The following is a 15,318-nucleotide window of genomic DNA, read 5'->3' as shown; positions in this document are numbered from 1 at the left end:
TGAAAGGGCGAGCATGTTTGGTGGTATGCGGATCCGAACCCTCACACACACATGTATATAAATATCCTACAAATCTAAGCAAAAATGTTTGTTTTCATACTGCATCAACTCAATCAAACAAAACATTTCAAGGGTTGAATAAAACAGAATGATGTTGTTAGTACATTTAAACAGTTGCTACAAAAATAGGAGCACAAATAAGGAAATTGAATATTCACAAAACTGTATAAATATTTTTACAAATTTACATATCATTTGTATTTCAGTATTGGAGGGGGGCACATGTTAGAAATACAGTGAATATAATATTTTTAAAAATTCCTAACCAAAGCTGGACTGTTGAGATCTGGCCAAAATGACTCTGGAATTGGCCAATGACCAACTGAGTAACCTTTCTGTGCAGAACGCTGGACATAAATCAGTTTATGGGAACTTTGCCAGGCAGTGCTTGTAATGGAATGAGGTGTTTGTTGTCCTAACCCATTCTGTCCTGCAGCTGGCACCTTATGGTTTGGTGTCTCGTTTATTTGCTTATCTTCTGTTGTTTCTGAAATGATAATTCATGAGTGAAACTGTAATAATAGTTAAATTTAGACTTCAAAATAAATAATGTTAACATTAAAATCAAAAACTACCAATGTGATACACAACAGATATAAAACATACTTTTATATATACACACACACACACATTTATATATATAAATAAATTGGAAAATTGTAAAAAAAATGAAAAACAAGTAAGAATGAAATTTATTTACTAATAAGCAATAATGAGAACTAAGTAAAAAATGTAAATCATATTCTTTATTTGTTCTCAATGAATACTTGATTCCAAAAATTTGGGTTGCTTCTTTCTTTGAATATACTTCTTATTGACAAGAATTTTAAAACAAACATTTTCTGATGAGATTTTACTATCCTTCAATTGATGAATTTTTCTCTGCACTTACAAAACTGCAACAGTACAAAAACAGGTATATTTTACACCAAGAGGTAACCAAAGAAATGTATTTCAAAGACATACCAGTAACGTTAACATTTTCCTTAACTGAAAATGTATTTTCAAAAGATACTCACTTCTGAATACTGAATAGCTTGATTCTTCATGCAACTAACTGCCTGGGAGATTTACGTGGCACTAGCCTTGAGCTAATTCCCACCTAAATATCAGGTGTTTAATATGAACTGCACTAGTGCATGATGACATTATCGTGCCACAATAGCTATCCACCAATAGGTGGTCAATGCAACCTTCTTGTGCAGTAACTCCCTTAAAGTACTCGCACTCAAAGTAACTTCATTCTTAGACAAGACAAAAAAGAAAGTGCACCGGAAGTGGGAAGGTGAGTACCTATCAGAAATGCATTTTCAGGTAGAAAAAAGTTAACTTCCCACAATTTGATGGCAGAGGGACCAGAATGAGGAAACTAAACCATAAGAGTGGAATTTGGTGCTGAGAGGAGTGGCAAAGGCATCAATGAGGGGTATGCCCAACTGAGAGCAAACCCAATGAAAAACTTGAGGGCAGAGAGACCATTACATGGGTAGAATCCAGGCCAGCTGAGAGAAGCAATGTGCCACCATGTTCAGATATCCCAGCACATATCAAGTGGAAATGAGCCCAAAATAGTAGACCAAGGTGCAGAAGCAGAGTCCTGGAATGGGTATCCTCCCATTCGATGATATAAGAAATAACCATGGATCATGACCAACTGATCCATAAGAAAAATGAAGAAATAGGAACGTATCCATTAAACTGCAAGAAAGTTGAATATGTTGAATGGACCTCTAGAGTCATGTCATTGGTCATATACGAGTTCCCAGCTTGACAGAGAAGCATCTGTGAAAAGATGGAAATACAATCTGGGAAGAGAGAAAGGGGATGCACACTGTAGTATTGGCACAGTCGAGCCACCAAGACTAGTTCTTGAGAAGAGGAGAGGGGAAGCACACTATCAAGGACAATGGATCCCAATAAAGGTTGGACTGGAGGAGGTGCATGTGGACACAGCCTAAAGGAATGAGTGTTTTTAGTGAAGCCAGAATATTCAAAAGCAAAAAGATTTTGTGGATGTAAATATGAATTGCAAATCTTGGTATTAAGATATTTCACTGCTCACAGAGGAAGAGGCGAAAGTTGAGCTGGACTGAGAAGAGTCGAAAAACATGCCCAGATGTACCAAATATTGGATAGGTGTGAGAAAAGACTTGGAATGCTTGATTAGCCATTCCAGCTGAGTAGCATCTTGCAGAAGAATGGAGGTGTGAGAAAAGGAGTCCTCCTGAGAAGGGGTCAGAAGAAGGCAAACATCCATGTAATAATGGGACCTTGGCTCCAATTAATGAATATGATGGGTGAATGGATACATGACATAATAAGCAGATGCAATGCCAAAGGAAAGAGCATGGAATTGAACAACTTGATTCTAATGGATGAAATGGAGAAAATGTCTAGATGATGAGGCTATCGAAATGCGTAAAAGACCAGGAGAACAGAACCACTGGAGAGAAAAGAAACCCTCCATTTGGAACCATGGGATAATTAAAAATTGGTTGAGAGACAGCGAGTTGATAACCATATGCCAGTCCTTGGTCTTTTGAGGGATTACACAGAAACATAGTAGGGGGTAAATATTCTATTGATAGTGGTTTTGGCCATGAGATCCAATACCACACCCTTGAGATGATGAAGATAAATGGAGTTGGAGGGAGGAGGAATAGAAGCAGGAAAATGATAGGGGACGAAGTGAATTGGAGAGATAGACTGTGTGTGTGAGAACCTGAAGAACCCATCTGTTGGCCAAAAATGGAGACCAAAGTTTGACAAAGCAAGACACACACTGGGCAACACACAAAAGGACAGTCACCAATGAGACAAGCAACAACCCTTACATTACGAAGTGGGAGGATGGGAAGCAGGAATGGATAGGGGAGATATGGATTGAGTAGGCCTCGCAACAGGAACAGAAAAGCAGGGTAGAGAAAGACAAGAAACCAAAGAAGACAATGAGTACTGATGCTGGGTAACCATAACCCAGGTTTCCAGAGAGTCAGAAACACCAGTGAAAACCTCTGGGCAAAGACAAGGAGCCCAATGAAGATTACAGAGATAAGAGTGAGAACAGCAAACATTAGCTAGTAGAGCATCTTGACCAAACAGCAGAGAAACCAAGTAAAGAGGGATGGAACAGAAGTAGTAGTACAAGAGCATGATGAAGTGCTTCAGAAATAAGGTGAAGGGACAAGAGACAATATAGGAGAGTGGAAAGAAGGAGATGAAGGATTAAAAATTGGGCACTAGAAAGTGAAACAGAAGTTAAATGGCTTGCCCCTTAGCAAGTAAAAGAGATTCCAAATACTGGGAATCAAGGAATTGAAATAAAGAATGGCTAGAAGCCAGTACAAAACAATCAAGTATGCAAGGAGGACAAGGCATGTGAATAAAAGTGTGCACTTGTTCGAGAAATGAGTAAGCATGGACCTTAATATCAGGAGAAAGCAGAAAGACAAAGTAATCTTTAGTATGTGTTTTTGTAGAAGAGAATGAGATTAATTGAAAGACACTGGAAAACGATAAAGAAAAGAACAGGTCTCTGAAATCATGTCAAGAAAGATAGAAGGTTGAGGATCTTCTTCCATTAATAAAGCAGTACCTACAATCAATCCATGTGGGTGAAAAACAACCAGTCAAAATCATCATCATCCTACTCATGTTCAAACTGAGGAGAAAGAACATCAAGCGAATGGATGTGTGGAGGAGGCCCTGTATACATGAGGGAGCCTACAACTCCTTGAACAATGGTTGTTCTGTCCTTAACAGACAATGGGCCTATAGTAGCCACATGTCCCATGTTAGTAACATTGTCACCATCAAAGGATGAAGTAGAAGTTGTCGATATTTGAGAATTCATAATGACTAAGCAGGAAAAAAAATTTCTTTTAGTAAAGAATGAAAGTTAAACGTGAATGAAATCCATGTTCAGTAAGCTATTGCAAATCTCACATAATTAATTAACCCTACTGCAATGGGCTTGTGTATTTTACACAACTTTTTAACTACCGTGTAACCATGGTGGATATATATATATATATACTATGACTTTGAGAGTACTTAATGTATCTTCATCAAATTTGGCAAGCTTTCAGTACACTTTAAGTCTTTTGTAGACAAAAAATCAGAATTTTAAAGTATTTTTACTAAAATTTTGTCCGTAATTATATGGTGCAGAGTGTTGACTGCTCCAAGTGCAAAGTGATTTTCATGTTGAGATTAAAAATATTTTTCTTTATCTAAAAATTTTCAAATTTCGTTTGCCTAATCCCTAAGTAAATATAATTTTTTTTTCAGAAAACGTTATATTTTATCTGTTATTTTCTATGCTATAACTGTATATAGGGTCAGTCAATTTGACCAACCTTGTAACCACCATAAAAAAAATAAGAAATAATTCTAAGTTACCATGTTTTATTTCTGGAATGACTGCAAATTGTAACAAATTGTTTATGCTAAATGGTTTAAAGCTTGTAACAGTATACATCTATTTATACTTGATTTTATTGCATTTTGAACCAGCCACAAAAGTTGTAAATCACTTAACAAACATGTATCTCACGTTACCCTATTGAATTACATAATGCACGGGCTATTCATGAGCATACCTTATGAAATATTTGATTATTATTATTATTCTTTATTTTACTTCATCTAATCTTATCCAATCTGATAAGTTTCGAAGTTTTACATTTTAATTCCATTTATAATAAATAAAGAATACACATGAAAATAAAAAAATATAATTCTAACCTGGGTTGTCGTCTTTTTTTTTTTGCTATCAACTATCGATGAAACTTAACCCTACTTTTTTATATTAATGGTACTACTGCAATACACAATTTTTTATTTAATTAAATAATGCACCTAAGAACATAGAATAGCATGTAAAAAGCAGCAATGTTCCAAAATTATCCCAATTTTTCTGGCTTTCTAACTATGTGATAACAGTCATTAAAATACAGCTAAGCTTGTTGACATGTTTCCCGTGGGAATAAAGTTTGAAATTGAAGCAAAATAGACAGTTCTCTAAATAAGATTGAAGGCTATAAAAATTGTGTGTTGCCTGAGTAATAGCTATAGTATAATGAGTAATTTACATTAAATTCCATGGTTCTTGGAATGATGGTAAATAAATTAGAGAAGAGGGAAGATTGAAAAAAATAATGTTACAGTTCTCATACTATGGGAGATTGAGGATTTTTTAAAAGTATTTCCATATAAAATTAAGAACTTAAACAATAATGAAATTCGATTTATTAACTATATTTTGATGCTAAGTTGATAATACAGTAGTTTAATTAAATTTTGAATGTAACACCATAAAAAGTTGTGAAATGTGCATTTTAACCTACCCAATTCAAATGGGTTAATAAGTTTAAGACACGTCTGTTTGAGACAGTGCCAAGGAAAAGAATGAGATAATTTTGAGTGCAAGTCCTTAAGAGAAGTTACTGTGCAAGAAGATTGTGTCACCCTCCTATTGGTGGAGGGCTATAGTCACATGATGATGTCATTATGCACTAGCACAGTTCAAAATAAACAATTTTTAGGTGGGAGTTAGCTCAAGGCTAGTGGCATGCAAGTCTCATAAGCAGATGCACAAGGAATCAAACTATTCTGTGTGAAAAGGTGAAATATCATCTTGGAATTCAAACTTTTTCTTTAAGAATTACCACTGAAAAAAAAAAAACGAGAAATTAGAAGACTTTACTTTTTACTTTGCAGTAATGAATTCTCTTTTCACACATAAAGCCTAATGTAATTTAGGGTCAAAATCAAGTCATTAATCACAACCTCCATGCAACAATTTTGTTGAATTATTATAAAAGTAAATATGTAATACGTTACAGGAATAAAACACAGCCAATGGAGCTTAAGCATCTTTTAACCTTTATTTGCAAGGTGTAAAGTAGAACCCAGAAAGCAAAACTTCATGTTAGTTAAACTTCCAACAAACACAAACATTTTACCAGTGCTTGCGAAAAATTCCCAAGCAACCAATGAATAATGCATTATATGATATATTCAATATTTCAGAAACTTGTATAATCAGTAATTAGCTATATATTTTTAATCTGATATGTCTATGGGTTGTTTAAAAAAAAAGTAATAACTTAGTTATGTTATTAAAAGAAACATAGATAGTGGAATTACTGGCAACTGTGATTTGAATATTAAGATGTAGAACTAATTTTAAAATATTTTAAGTTATTGACCTTTATAATTTTTTGTACATTTGCATCAGATTACAGCATCATAATCAACTAAGAGATCAGAATAAAGGTCTAACAGCATTTCCACACTTTCATAAAAAAAACGGTTTTAGGTGTTTCTGGGAAAATAATAGTATATTTCTCATAAATTCTCTGAAAAAATTTTGTGTCCAGCACTACAAAATAATGAATCAAATTGTATGGAATACTGTACATATTAAAGCTTTATTGTGGATATGAAAAATATCTTTCATAATGGTATTAAAAGGTTAACAAAAATTATATAATCTCTAATTGCATTACACAATTGGAATATTTCACTGGAATGAGTCTAGATATATTTTTTATATCAGAAAAATCAATTCATTCTAAATATTCTATTCATACAAATTAATAATTATATCATTATTTATTTTGCATTTGGCTCCTTTTATCTCTAAGGAGACACAACGTAAAGTCTTGAAATTAAAATGTCACCTTGGTATTAGTCATTGCTGATTTACAGACAGGCATCAATAATACTGCACATAAATAGTATTTCTTATTGACTTCTGGTTGCTGTAGGTGAAGCTCAGATGATGAGTCTGATACTGAACTGAAAAAAACCCTTTATATAAGCAGAAGGTAAAAAAAAACTTGAAATTACATTCTCACACTTCTAGCATGGAAACTGTAAAAACATTTAAAAATTCTGCTGTTTATGTGACTTTTTATCACTATTAGGACTAAAAAGATCCTCCTTCCCCACAAAATACCAGTGGGAAATCATGTATTATATTTGTCTTCTATGTGCAAAGAAACTGTTGTCAATGAAAATAAAAAACAGCTTATCTTTCATTATTCTTTATTCAACAAGCAATTTACCAAAAATAGCAGCAGGACTATCATTATGTAAAGATAATATTTCTAGATTATTTTGCCTTTAAAATAGCTTCCATTTTAAGCATAACAAAATAGCAGTAGGCCATTATCATATTTGTATTTACTTTAGTGAATCCATCATACAAGTTTTAGATTTAAAAAACGTACATCAGATCAGCACCTTGAAACACTTAACTGTTGACCAGATCTAAAACTTCAGTATAAAAAATTAATGGTAGAACTAATATTACTAAATAGTGTGCAACAACTAGTCCAAAAATTGACTAGCATAACATATGAAAAAATATGACAAGGGTAACACAGCATAAAGTGGATGTATGCCTCCCTCTTGAAAAGTCAGGGTCTAAATATTGACTTGCAGTTGGAAGCTCAGGTCAAATGAGAAAACACAGATGAAAGCAAGTAAACATGACATTGATGTTTAGGGTGTCTTGTATTTCTAGTGATGTTCACATTGTTACCATATGCAGCAATCACAATAGGTTCTACTTCAAGTTTCCAGGAGTTTTAAACAAAGTTTCCGTGACTTTCCAAGGAAATAATTAAATTACAGATTTTCTAGGAAGTGTAAGAATCCTAATGTAATTAATACATATTAAAACTAAAAAAAAATTATCTTGATTCATCAGTAATAAAGTTTTAAATTCATATACGTTTTGACATTTCAGTATGTGAAAGTGGATAACAACCTTCATATGCAGATATAAAGGGTGTCTACAAATGGTTGTAGCCAGTTCAAAATATAATAACTTTAAACTAAGAAAGATTAAAATAATTACCGAAGCAAAGAATGTGTTGTTTTAAAGACCCTTAAGTTTTATTCTATCTTGTTGATTTTGGCCTAAACTGAGATTTTAGGTTTTGTCAACAGTACCAAAATAGTCAATGTTCAGCATAAAGCAGAGAGTATTCTATGTTATGTAGAAGACAATCTTTTTTGTTCTTGTGCACATAAAAACTGTCAATGCACAGGGACTATCAAACAAGTGAAATCATAAGTAGTTCAAGAATACAGGTTTGCATTCTTATGATATTAGACAACCAAGTATAAGTGAAGACGTTATCAGCTCAGTAAGCTCTGTAAGCACACTAGAACTGTTGGAACAATCACAACTGTTGTCCTCAGTATCATTTGTAACATCATAAGTAGCAGAGATCATTGTTTTCTATATACATTTTTATTTACTGTTCCATGCTTTGCAAAAAATAACTGAAATTTAAAACTTTAATCGTAAATAGCAATAACATATATACATATGTAATGTATGGAAACCAAAGTTATAATTTTCCTACACTGAAAATGTATTTACAATAGGTACTTCCCTCCTCTCACAAGTTTAGCTATTCTTGTTTATTGCTGCCCTCTACATGTGAACGTTTTTATTATGCATGCCACAAACCTTCTGCACCCCCTATTGGAATCAAATGATTCCAACTGATCCGAAGCCTGTGAGGGATGAAGCATACTAACATCATCGCCCAACTGAGAGGCGATTTGGTCAGCATGAACTTGAATGTCTGTGGACAGGAGAAACACCAAATAGGGTAAGATATAGGAGCAAAAGATAAAACATCACATACCTGGGAAATAAAGTCCAAAAAACCATGGACGGTTGAACAGAATCCTCAGGGAGGGTGTGGAAAGGCACTGAAAAATCAGGAGGTGGAAACCGGCAATTAAAGGCCTTGTCAACCTGACCAGATTCCACAGGTTCAGGAGGATGAGGGGCAATGTCTGTAAATAAAGCTTGACCCATATAGTGTACAATATCCCTGCAAATATACATAGACAAATCTCCTGTTGGTCACCAGTGCCCGAAGCCCGTGGTAAAAGTGCCTGTCGATTGTGTGACACCTCAAAGTGGTGTAATCAAATTCGGAATTCATAGTGATGTAGTCAACAAAAGCATTTGAAATAAATAAGAAATGCAACTGGAATAAGGGTAAGTGAATTGAAATAATGTAAACAAAAAAACTGAGTATTTCAAATTAAACCACTTTGAGAAAATACAATCTCAAACATGATGAAAGATGAAACACGTATGAGTGCAAGCGCTGCCAAACGAGAAGTGATAATTCAGTAGAGGCACATAGAGGGAGTCACATGCATCACGTGAGTGTACTGTGCTTCTATTGGTGGATAGGTGAGGCATGGTGATTTGCATAAGAGACATGTTGGAACCATTTGATTCCAATAGGGATATGTGGAAGTCTTGTGGCATATGTAATAAAAAGTTTGCATATAGAGGGCAGCAAAAAACGAGAATAGCTAATCTTGTGAGAAGTACCGTATTGGAAATGTGACTGTATTTTACAAAATACTGGTGTGCTAGCACTAAGGCTAAGAAGAGTAAGACATATGTACTTTGTAAAAGGTAGTTTTATGCTATTCAATACGGTAACGTGACCTCCACATGCACCACGTGAATTACAACTTGTGTGGCAGTATTATTAGTCAGACATGGTTCAAAGGTCATTTTCTTTTAAACAAAGCAAATTTTGTCATTTTTCATTGGTTCAATGTTATGAGATTTAAGGTATTTAGAATAAACATTTGTGGTTTCCCATTACAATATGCAGTCATTCTTGAATGGAAAAAGGGTAATTTAAATCTATTTCCTAATTTTTTATGGTGTTTAAGATGTCAGTCAAATTAATAGAGTCGAGGTAGAGAAAATAACAGATAAAATATAAGGTTTTTCTAAAGAAATGTGTGATAAGAGATTACTCAAGTGAAATTTGACAATTTTCAGATGAAGTATTTTTAATCTTAAAATCAAAATTACTTTGCATGTTGGATATCAATATTCAGAAAAAAAAATTCATGAGCAAATTTTTAATTAAAAAAATCTTAATATAATATTTAATTAAAAATCCAATATTTTTTGTATGGATGTCTTGTAAGATTTATTGATAACCTGTGAAATTTTGTAAAGATAAGCATACGTTATCAAAAGTTGTTGTTTGACTACTCCCATGGTTACTTTGGTGGTTACGTACTGGGTGCAATGCACTAGATTTGTAGTCAAAGAGGTTGTTCAGCTTAACAAGTTTAGATTTACTACTCACAAAAATTATCAACAAACTGAAATTTGTGTTTCCAATGATTACAACTATTTTAGTTTTATGTGAGAATAATCAATTGATGAGCCCAATGATTAATTGATTTGTAAAATCCACTCATCATCCAGTTCTAATAGTGAAAACAAAAGCCTTAGAATCTTGATACACTTAATTAATGTGTGACACATGACACACTGTGTATTTTGTTTTAAGTACCTTTCCTTGAATTTTAAAACATCAACTAGCTCAATATTGTATCTAATGAAAATATTATAACATTAAGACTTTGTATTTCAATGGTACGATTAATTTTTTATATGGAGTCTCAAAGTTGTGGGACCCTCAGTTTTATTTAGCTGAAAGTCCTGGAACCTCCAGAGAAAAATGCTTTAGAAACCCCTGCACCAGACTAATATCTGAGCATGATGGAGATCTTATTTTCTTCAAACAAGTGGAAGCTGAAAGTGTTACTTTTTTGCAAGGTGAGTATCATCCCATTTTACAATTTGTTTTCACGATGCACTTAATAATACCATATCAAGTCTAGTTTATACCCAAAATCCAGCTACGTATGCCAATCTCAAAGATCATATTAAAAAAACACAACTCCAAAATGTATGCTTGTTGATACGTGGTGAAAACACGTGCAGAAGGTCATGTGGAGTGGTATAAAATTTGAGGGCCCATAGAACAACATTTCTTTGTTTTTTCATTTAAAAGTTATTATGTTTTAAAATGTGCTCAAACTTTTGAAAATATCATGTATATTCATCTCAGCTCAAGAGGTATGTACAGTACTTTAACATTGAATTACTGATAAATTTAGGTAGATTGAAATATTAATCCTTTCCAACCCAGTATCTTCAGTTTTTCCAGGGGCAAAATGACACCACTAAGTTTTGAAAAGTTCTGTATGATCTACCACCTCAAATTACCTACAAAATAAAATCATAACTGAAATGTTGAGATTTCACATTCTCTTGATGTGAGTTATATTAACATTTGTTTTGGATAAAGTAATTAAAAAAACTTCTAGCCCTACCTAGCACAATAAATTTCCCACTTGCACAGGTACAACTTATCAGTAGACAATTCTATAAATGTCACATTTATTTGAAGCTTATGTTTAGCTCAACTAGTTGAAAACCAGCAATTTGCTTAAGGTGATATAAAGAACTTTAAAATTCAACAATCCACATGTTTTGTTTTAGAAATTTCAAGTTTCAGAAGCTAATAAAATTGTAATTATATTGTTTGAAAAACAGATTATTTTCTTTCTCATAATTTATTTGCTGTAGAGCGTCATTGTTCCTTGAGTAGTTACACTAGAGTGTAAAGTTGTAAATTTTTTTACTATATTTTGAGGCAACTTGAAGATATGTAGGGCTTATGTCTTTTAATTTAATAATGTTTTCTATTTATATGCCATGGAAAGTTAACAAATTAATTTGATGTGTCTTCCTAAGTGTTTTTATTTTACTGAAGTATTGTTTAGCAGTTAATTTTCTGCTTACAAGAACTCACAAGTTTTGTAATTCAAGGTCATCATGAACATACACAAGCTTCTTACTTCACCCCTCAGGCCAAATTGAATAATGTGGTAATGTCATCTTTTTTTTTTAACACGTAAACAACGTATTAAAAGAAAGACATACATACCTTTTACATGCAAAATAGAGTAAAATAAATATTGTATACACATATTAGGGTTTGCATTATTAATGCTTGCAAACAGCCTTTGCAATGTTCAAGAGCAGGTAGAGCAACTCATGATAATTACAACTATCCATACATACAAAATAAAATTACATGTTTTGAATCCTTGCAACAAAAGTGTGTAGAATTTCTCCTTAAAAATATTAAGTAATATACATGCACTCGTACTGCTATACAGCTGTACTTGCACTTACATTCATCAGACAACAAAATTAAGCACTAACAAGAACATTTCAGTGTTGGTTAACAGGCTGTCAAGAACTGTAATATACATGTTACTATTCATTATTACTACAGAGTGTCCAGTGGAACCACATACAAATGGAAGATTTCATATTTAACATTTTCTTTTAAACAAAGTAAATTTTGTCATTTTTCATTGGTTCAATGGCTTTTCAAGGAAAAAAGTACAGAAATTATTGATTGATTTTCTGCACTGCTTACTAGAAAGCAAAAATAATTGACATAGCTTTTGACAAATTATTAATAATACATACGTAAAGATGAGTGATGTTTTATATGGGAGGTCTGTTTAATAGGTTTAACTATGAAATTTTCATAGTGGTGCAAATTTAAATTTATGAGATCATTGTGCATCAATTAAATAAGATACTGTTTGTGAAAGTAAAATATTTTGAGATGGAGAATTTTAGTCTGTGTTAAATTCAGTTAAAGTGATGTTATTTAAGTTCAGATAATGCTATTATATCTGTAACATTTGGCTCAACTACAAAACAGCTTCTCAATCACTCCCATCGTATTGATATTACCAATATTCCGTATATGGACAATGAAGCAAAACGTATGAAAAGCATTCAGCATTTACTTCAGAAATTTGCAGTTGCAATTTTTATAACACCACTTTCTTCCTTGCCATAATTTAGCGAGACTGCAGCCACAACAGTGAATGTATATCATGGTTAGCAAAGAAAACCAAGCCTAGATGCATACTTTTGGTGAGTGTTTTTCAGGTGTTGGTCATGTGATGACAATGCCATTTAGCTGGATTGTAATGTTTTTTTTGTCTGAGTAAAACCCTGTATTGGTTACAGTTTATCAAGCAAAATGATTTTAAAATTTCTTTTGAGTTTTATTCTATGATAAAAGGATAATGGCACATAATATTGGCATTTTGAGTTGTTGTTTGTTATTAAGCACAAAGGTAAACAAGAGGCTATCTGTGCTTTGCCCACCACAGGTATCGAAACCCAGTTTCTAGCAGTAGAAGTCTGCAGACATGCCACTGGAGGGCAGGCATTTTGAGAAAGACTAAGATAGTGGTCCATAAAAAATATGGATGAATTCTTATGATCAGTGCAAAACATAATTGTGTAACGTAAGAAACATTACAAAATTCATCATCAAGTAGGTATTACACAATATATAATTTTTCAGAATTCTGTCATAAAATTTCATACATGATGGCTTTCCCGACAATACACTAACAGTTAGAAAATCTTGTTTATTTTATAATTTTTGTGTAAAGCTGCACAAGGGCTATCTACACAGAATGATTCTTAATTTTGAACTGACAGACTTAAAAGAAAACAGGGTGGCTAACAGCACTCACTTCCAACTCTTGCTATTTGACTGTATATTGGGATTTGGCCTTCATTTTTATAACGTACGCACAGTCCCAAAATGTTGAGTGCATTTTTGCAGCAACAGGACGCACACCGTAAATCTTTGGATTCACAGAAGTGGCTTTCTACCAACTTGGCCACACCCAGTCAGTTAGAAAACATACAACAACTGAAGCTTTCCATTTATTTCAATTAAATGGGCAACTATTGGAAAAAGTCTTCAAAATTCTGAATAAAGATGAAACATAACTACTAATGCCATCATATATTTAATCAAAAATATGTTTTTCACTGAAAAGTCATTAATAGTCCTAGAAGATGATACTGGCACTTCGTAAGCAAACAAAATATAGGTCTCATATTGTCCCAAAACATTATGTTATGTTATTAATAATAGATTAATAAAAGTTGAAATTTAGTGAAATTGACAATTTTTTTCCTTAATATTAATAGCATCAATAATAAATGTGGCTACCTGAATACACTTCATTAATAACGGGAGGAGGATCAGGGCCAATTTTTTCAAAGTTGATGACTACCCCACTCTGGATCTTCTGTACTAATGACTCTAGGCACTGCATCAATACTCTATGAGAAGTGACAGCATAAGATCGTCCTGGAGAACAAAAATGTTTCATCATCATTACCAAAATATACACAAAAGTCTAGGATCAATAATAAAATACATTTTATTTAAAATGTACAATGATCATAAGGTATCAAACACTTAAATTTCTGAAAAGAAAAGGATTAATTTGTAATTATCATGCCATATGTTACATCACATTGTTATCTAAAATTTTAATGTCTTTTCCATCCCTCTTTTAACTTTTGAATCAGGAGTTTTGCTTAGTCTGATAAAATATTAATAATTTCAACCCTGCCTTCTTTATATATTGAGTAGATATACCCCCCCCCCCCCAAAAAAAACGAAAAAACACTCTTGTTGGCATTCATAGTAGAGAATGAGAAACAATCCACTTCATTGAGAAGTACATAATGATTGCACATTTTTGGTTGTAATGTATATATTTATTATTAAAAATTTAATATAGTACAAAATATCCTTAGCTGCCTTGATATCTCTTAAAAAGGTTGATACAACGTTTAAGGGATTTTCCTCTAACTTTAAAAAGTTACCTATAACAATCTTCAATAAAATCTGTTTTTAGCTGATGGTTATATTTCTAGCAATGGCCAATCTTTTATATTATAAATGATGTTTCTCACTGAAAGAATTTATTCTTTAAATCTGACTTACAATTAAATGTGTTCTCTACTCTGTTTGCAATTAAATGCTATTAAATCAAGTTTCTAAAGCTTATATTAAGGTTAAATGGTTAATTTTATGTTAGCTGATTTGAAAAAGAAATAGCTATGACTGATTAATTATATAAGTTATCCATAATAAAATTATTGAACCCAGAACATTCTATTTTTGAATCATAATCATTTTTAATCATTTAAAAATTTAAAGCATTTACCTTGAGGGTAGAAAAATTAAACTAGACCACCCGTGACCCATTGGGTCACCTACTATTCACAGGTTATGAAGAATTCAGGCTAATTTCAATATGCACCAAAATGAAGGTTTATTTTGAGATAATTTAATTAAATATTTCAATCCATTCATGTTATTCATAATTCAAGAAAAGATATTTGATTGTTGATCGGGAGTAAAAGGAAAGACCATTTCATTTTTCAAAAAAGTGAAGTCAGAGTTTTCAGGTTTTGTGATGAATTAGTTCATTAGGTTGTGGTCTTTCCTCTTAAACCTTCTACAAATAAGAAACTGTAACACTTTA

General features: G+C 32.6%; 1 protein-coding gene across 1 annotated transcript in view; it reads right to left on the bottom strand.

Moving 5' to 3' along the window:
* LOC106456849 (integrator complex subunit 6-like) overlaps positions 1-15,318 on the bottom strand; it is a 53,782-nt gene that overhangs the window by 21,206 nt on the left and 17,258 nt on the right. The window contains exons 5-6 of the mRNA XM_022382633.1: positions 13,989-14,129; positions 327-547 (exon numbers count right to left, since the gene is read on the bottom strand). Of these exons, the coding sequence (XP_022238341.1) occupies positions 327-547; positions 13,989-14,129 (362 nt within the window). The remainder of the gene's footprint in view (positions 1-326; positions 548-13,988; positions 14,130-15,318) is intronic.

The sequence above is a fragment of the Limulus polyphemus genome, unplaced genomic scaffold, assembly GCF_000517525.1.
Source record: "Limulus polyphemus unplaced genomic scaffold, Limulus_polyphemus-2.1.2 Scaffold264, whole genome shotgun sequence".
Lineage (NCBI taxonomy): Eukaryota > Metazoa > Arthropoda > Merostomata > Xiphosura > Limulidae > Limulus > Limulus polyphemus.
The sequence above is the reverse complement of the archived record's forward strand: the minus strand, read 5'-3'. Positions and strand labels throughout refer to the sequence as shown.